This window comes from Drosophila biarmipes, chromosome 2R (genome assembly GCF_025231255.1).
Source record: "Drosophila biarmipes strain raj3 chromosome 2R, RU_DBia_V1.1, whole genome shotgun sequence".
NCBI lineage: Eukaryota > Metazoa > Arthropoda > Insecta > Diptera > Drosophilidae > Drosophila > Drosophila biarmipes.
The window spans coordinates 5,257,639-5,264,410 of record NC_066615.1 but is presented as its reverse complement, the minus strand read 5'-3'; the positions used below and the strand labels follow the sequence as shown (position 1 = coordinate 5,264,410).

General features: G+C 45.6%; 1 protein-coding gene across 1 annotated transcript; it reads right to left on the bottom strand.

The window, feature by feature from the left end:
• Positions 1–4,803: 4,803 nt before the first annotated feature.
• On the bottom strand, positions 4,804–6,441 carry LOC108029409 (uncharacterized). The gene has a single exon (XM_017101642.2). It carries the CDS (start codon positions 5,977–5,979, stop codon positions 4,912–4,914), a length of 1,068 nt encoding a protein of 355 aa, XP_016957131.1. The 5' UTR covers positions 5,980–6,441; the 3' UTR covers positions 4,804–4,911.
• Between the last annotated feature and the right edge of the window lie 331 nt (positions 6,442–6,772).

The following is a 6,772-nucleotide window of genomic DNA, read 5'->3' as shown; positions in this document are numbered from 1 at the left end:
TAGAAGTTGCTCTCGTAGCATTAAAACAAATGAAACACCATTTTTTAATTCATATTTCAAGAGATATTTTTTAGAAAAGAAATATAAAACCCAACTTCTTTTCCATACTTCAAAGTCCTTTTTAAATAATTAAATATTGTTCACTTGCCTAAACCGTATGCGACAGCTTATAAGCCAGTATAAGCTGTTGTTTTGGTATAAATATAAGTTAAGACCAAATCCCAAGGAGTATAAGAACTTCGTCTGCAGAAGCTACCCGTTTCTGTATAAGTATAAGATAAAGTATGCTTTCAGCTAAAATCGTATAAGGCTGGTACAACGCCAATTTGTATAAGTCATGGAACCAGGCGTCGTATAAGAAAGGCTATGAAACTGTTATACACAGGCCGTATAAGCCAGTGTTCCGTAGGAGTTGGAAGGTTCGAGTGATTTCCCGGCTGTTTGTTTTTGTTTTGTGTGCCATTTGAGTGGCTTCCGAGTTTGGGCTTCGGGGTTATTCCCTAATTGCTAAATATGTCTGGGCAATTGTGTTTCGTCATACCCACTCGCAGTTTTAATCTGCGTTTCCTTCGCGTGCACCAGCCCCTGCCACGCCCCCGCCCTTTACAACAGCAATTTTCATATCATTTGCACGGGAATCACCTTATATACTAGCATTTACCCATATGAGTGGAACGCGGCCTCCAAACACTTGTTACACGCAATGCTGAGAGTCCCCTGGGATCGCTTCCCTGGCAATTTTCCCGGTTAATGCTATTTCGCGAAACATAAGATGCGAATTTCAGGGAATTTCTTGTTCAAAATTACAGAATTATGTGTACGACCGTCCTAGGTCTGAAAAGTGGGGTGGCAGTTCATTATGCACGAGTAGGAGTAAACGAGGGTCCCCAATAAAACCCAAATTAAATCTATGGTGGAATATTCGTGGGAACTCGCGGAGCCTATTAAGCAATTCAATAATCCTGCCCAATTATTCCTGCTTCTTCAATTCGTAAGTGCGCGCTAATCTCCTTAGCGCTCGAGATAGATGTCAGAAGGAAAACAATCTTGATAAAAATACTTTTACTGTTAAGGAAACTCAATCGAGTTCCTGGGAACACAACAGGACAATCTAAAACGCAAAAACGTGTTCAAAACATCTTCAAAAAATAAATAAAGGGGAATATTCATTCGTAATAATGTGAATACTGAATGTGGGTGTTGACTTCAAAATCTTCTTATTGAAAATGGAAGGAAGGAAGAATCCCTGCGCCTTAGAGACTTAATTCCTTTGAATTTAATTGCATTACAGTTTTTCGCTTGTTCAATAATTTTAAGGTATTTAAATAAATTCTTACTTATATGTATGGCTACATAAGTACCTGTTAAATATCGACGGCCAAGCCAAACTTAGGATGTGTTCAAATGTGATGGAAGGTCTAATAACCGTCTAGGAGTGCCTTAGAACTTTAAGCACAGTATTCCCTTCGACCAAATGCGTCTAAAACTTAGTTATTCATTAAATAAGCAATAAGCAAAAATTGTACTTAAATCGGATGCCAATTTGAGGTAGGAACATTTTAATAATGACTTACATGCTTCTCGTAACAAACGCAACTCTTAATGCATTTTAATTGGTTTGTTTCTTTCTTAAAGTCAATCAGACCAGTACACTTGTACTCCGTATTGAAAATGTTTTTTCCATTACAGTAGCAGTATTTACCATCAAAGGAACCGCACACAGGAGAAGCTTTCAGTCAAAAAAAGTTATATACACCGGACAAGAAACCAAGCGAATCATTCAAAAATAACTTTTTTGGTGTGTCTCCAGTGCATATATTTAACCCAGGATCTTTAATCCTTATGCTGAGTGTTCACTCAGAGCTAGTTGAAGCGTAAATCCAAATTCGAGGATCTCAAATGCTTTCCTTCAAAAGCAAAATAAATAGGTCGGAGTGAGATACCTCACTCCTGAAAATTATGATCAATTGTCGATTTACAAAATAGTAAAAATAGTAAGATTCGAAAAGCAACAGAGCTTTATTCGAGCAAAACCGAAAGCAAAGAAAGTGTTTGGTAGATGTCCTTGAAACAAAAAACCAGAAAATAGAGACAGAGAAAAAGCAGTGACCCTAGGAAAACGCCGATGAGTTCATCCTCCTCATCTTTCTGCACGTCATTCTGTGTCCTCGAATCTTCTAGTTCTTCCGCTTTCGCCAGATGCAACGGATGAGGGGTGTCCTTGCCAGTCGGCACCTTCGGCGGTTCTCCTTTTGGGCTATGTATCACCCGCCTTGGGCTGCTGGCTGGGTTGCCCCAACAAATCAATAAACGACAACGAGAGTTATGTACCCAAGGCAGTGAATACGCCCCAGCTCCTGCCCCCAGTCCTGCTCCTTCCCCTCCCCCTAAAGCTCCAATTGGGAGCGTCGGGCTTAAGCTACATCGCTTCTAAGCTAAGCCTCCATCCATCCATCAAGGCTCGAAGACCCTCGGCTCCTCGCATTCCCGTTCGCTGGCAGGATCCGCCACATCAATCGTGAATCGAGGTCTGCATATACACCTCACTCTCCCCTGTCCCGAAAGCACTTCCCTTTCTCCACACTGAGAAAAATTTGTAAACTGGGGCAGTACGCCTATTTTAGGGACAGTTCATTCTCAAAGTTAGTTTCTAATTTAGTTGTAAGCTTAAACACATGTACTTTTAAAGTGTTTAAAGTAAAAAAATGAATATATAACAGAAACAGCATGAAAATTCAATGAACTAGGAAATGCAAACATGGATATGGGTCGAGTTTCTCCGTGTGTGCCCCTCCCCCGCACTTCGCTTGTTTTTCCTGCTTGTGTATTGCGTTATTCTTATTTTCGGAGATGGGGCCCCGAACACAGACATTCGTAATCTTCAGTTTCATTTGCCTCCCGCCTCGACGGCCCTCCATTTTCTTTGAGGGCCCTCAGCCTACGTTGTTTGCCATCGGTTTGGGGCGGGGTTTTCCTTGTGAGACCGGTCGGTTTAACTAGATTTTCCTCATTGTTGCTGCCAATATTTGCCCACTGCTGTGGATTCCCTTTGCCGTACCTGGCTGCTTGCTCGTTGGCTTTGCACTTCCACAACTCAATTTCCCTGTCAGTAACTGGATTAACTGCAGAATGCATTCCGTATTTATTCCTTAATTTAATGCCCTGCACATACCGTCTAAACGCTCTCGCCTCTCACTCGGCACTTTTATAAAAATGAAAAGCAAATATTTCCGCACGCATACCGTACAAGTGAAGCATAAATATTTGTTTGAAAAATGAGCTATCCACTCGTTGGCCATAAATAAGATACTACAGAACAAGGAAGAGCCGAACCGAATACTTAGCCAACTCCTGAGTCCCATTCCCGTCCGCATAGCTCAGACATTTTCGAAGATTAATTTGCAAACAATGTTCCATATACAATTCTGGATTGGCCAGGCACGCAATCTCCGGTTCTGGGGAGCTCTCAGGCGGACGGATTTCGATTCCGGTCCACGTTTCAGTTCATTTTTTGTTTGCTCTCTTTTTAATTATATTTTAATTTATTTCGGCGCGGGCACAACCTCCTTGAGGAGACATTTTGCGGTGTTTTCTTTTCATTTTCTTTGGCACTTTTGCATCTCGCAGAATGTGGGGCGGGCGTCTAACCGTCTAACCGGTATACACAACAAAATTAACACATTCGTTGCGACTCAAGGACCCACTCCTAACTCCACCCAACTTGGCCCAACGCAAACAATTGCAAGTTATTTGTGAAAATTTTATTGTAATTACAAAAGTTTTCCCCTGTTGTTTTGCCACGCTTTCACCCCTGCGACCCTCTTTCGATGCCCTGATACCTTGAATTATACACAAAATAGGTTTCTCTCCGCATCCACAGCCACATCCACATCCACGTAGCTGCTCCTGCTCCTTGCCCCTCCTGTTCACACGGCTCCTGTTCGGTCTGGTTCAATTTCGTATTTGGGACTCGGTTCGAAAACTCAGTGTTTCAGCAAACTTTATCCACTTCATTATTTGCTCGTTTCCATTGCGTTGTTTCGCTGTTTGGCTTGTGTTTGCCTGTTTGTTCGCCAGTTTGCATTGTTGGCTCGTTTCGATTTTAATTGTATCTGCGTGCAGAGGCCACCACCACCTCCAGCCGCCCAGCCACCCACCTTATAGCCTCCGCCGCCCCACCCCAAGTACCTGCGAGTATATTAAATACCGGAAAGTTCTCAGGTCAATGAAGGGCAAGCGGTCATGGAAAACGGCAGGGGTGTTGGCTAAGCAGGTGAGTTCGGAAAGTGTGTACCGGTTACAAAATCAAGCGTTTCGCCTGAGGATATGCAACTTGAACTCGAGTCAGTTATGAGAAGAAAACACAGACGCACAAGTGATTAAATTAAATCAATAAATAAATGAGCCCAAGACTTATCATTTTCACTACAAGCCAGTTTAATGAGAAATCCAATCCCAAACTGGATCGGCATGTATAACTGAAATGTTTTGAGATTAAAACCAATTTCGACCTTTCTACAAATACTTATCTTATCAAGTCTGGCTAAATTCAGGAAAGTTATAACCAGTTGCTTGTCATTAAACGCAACAAAATTATTCGGTATTAAGTCTTAAATTAGAAGAATCCTGGTGAATCAAGTCCTTAATATATTATGTTCTATAAATATGCGTAGAGCTGTTGTACATAATGGCATTGCCTATTTTGGGGACCTAAACGATGGCCTAGAATATGTGACGCGCGATTGATAAGTCGGTTTGGAGTTCAAGATTTTATGCTCTAAAATGTAAGTTAAAGTATAAATATTTCGTGGGCAGGGTAGTCTGCATTTTATTAATTCCAAGTTCGATGCCCCTTAAAATGCCCTATTACAGTTTGGCTTCTGGAACTTGTTTATTGATCATTTTGCTGCTCTAATTGTAGTAAAAGTTGCCGCACAGCCGCTTCCCGTCCCTCAGGCGCTTGAGCGGCGACTTGGAGGGCACGGAGTACACGTGAGCCTGCCGCTGCTCCTCGGACATGGCGTCCTGGAGGAGGGAGGAGTAGGGATGCTGGGCCATCTCCGACTGCTGCCGGGCGAAGTCCTGCTGCAGCTGCTCCTGCTGGCACATCTGCTGGTGGCGCTGCTGCTGGCACAACATGCGCATGTACTGGTCGTGGTACTCCGGCTGCTGGCAAAGCTTCTGCTGGCGCATCCACACCTGGCGGGAGTAGGGAAGGCCCACGCCCATGAGCTCGGTGGGGCGACTGCACAAGGGCACATGGTAGGACTTCTTCGACCTACCGCTCATCTTGAGCCGAGGACGCTGTCCGTCCATTTCCCTGCCAGGTGCAGAGTTCATCTGGGGCTGCTCCGCTCCGCCAGCCAGGTGGGCATGCCGCTCCACTCCAGGCGACCTCTTGGCGTCCACGATCAGGATGTCCTTGCGCCGCGGTGCGTGAAGGTGGGTGATCGCTTGGGCTGGTCGCTTCCGCGAGTGCTGCGCCGGCGACTTCACCTTCTTCCGCTGGTTAGTAGCGCGGCTCACGGCCTTTGGGGGTGGCACAACCTTCTCCTGCCGCTCAGGCTTCTCCAGGTTTCTCGAACTTAATCTCGCGGCCCGCTGAGCCAGGTCGATCCTCGCCGGCCTGGCCCAAACCTTGCGCTCCAACCTCTTTCGTTCCCGGTCCCTTAATCCCTTGATCTTCTTGGGGTAATGGACGTCCGAGAGATTGGAGGGATCTCTGGCCAGCTGCCAGGCTGCATTCATCCAAGGTCGCTGCATGGCCTCGGCTCCTAGGAAGCCTGGAGGGGCAAGGGTGGTCTGCCTGTCCTGGAGAGCGGCCCTCAACGGGGTCATTTTGGGATGCGGAGCACAATACTTCCTGAGCGCGTGCTTGGAGTCCAGGATGCCGGGCCAGTTGCTGGTCTTCAACGGTCTCGAGTTCGCCATACTGCGTTTGTTCACACTTAATTTTGGTTCAGTTCGATGGGGCCGCATGCATAGCCAACGTTTTGATTTTCGAAAAGGGTGTGGCTCTACTTTTTTATAAAATCTAAAAACACGATCCAAATGGTAGATAGAAGTTTAAATGAAAGGAGACGCGATGCCAGCGAAAGTCACACTTATTTATTGGCCTGACCCCATGTTCGGCACTCGGTGGCTGCGTTCTGTGTGTTTTTTTGGGCGAGGGCCTGAACCCACAAACCGGCCTCCCACAGATGGACAGACAGTAAATCGGTTCGTGGCATTAATGCAAATAAGTGGAAACACAAATATTTTCAACGTTTTTGTGGTCGGGCCCGCGCTGCGGCAAAGGAAACCTTTTTTGGGCCAGAGCCGTTTTGGGACGACAGCACGAGGGTCGATGGATCATTTCCGCTCTCCTGGCTCGTGTCCCTGCTCGGAGTCCGGGTCCCTTTTCCGCTCCCATGTTCCGTATCCGCAGTCGCTGCCGTGCTGTCCGGCAACCGTTTCCTGTCGGCGGGCGCAGTTAAATATTGAAATTTATATTTAAAATATTTCAAATATACAGTTAAATGCTCGGCTTCCCCTTCTTTTTTGCGCTGCCCTCGCATTTTTCACTTTAGTTTATGTGGAGCATGTTTAATTTATGAGTATTGCCGGTCCCCTTCCTGGGCCCAACCCCACATCCCCACATGCCCCGCCGCCCTGAGCCGTATGCCAATGAATATGAAAAATCAATTTGATGTTCGGGCCCCGACACTGAAGGTCAAACGCTTGTTTCGGGCCTTTAATGCCAAAATGCCAGCATAGCAGAGCCAACGAAACG

Bases quoted from the DNA above. Each gene is read 5' to 3' on its own strand.
- LOC108029409 (XM_017101642.2), bottom strand. From the start codon at position 5,979: ATGCGGCCCCATCGAACTGAACCAAAATTAAGTGTGAACAAACGCAGT.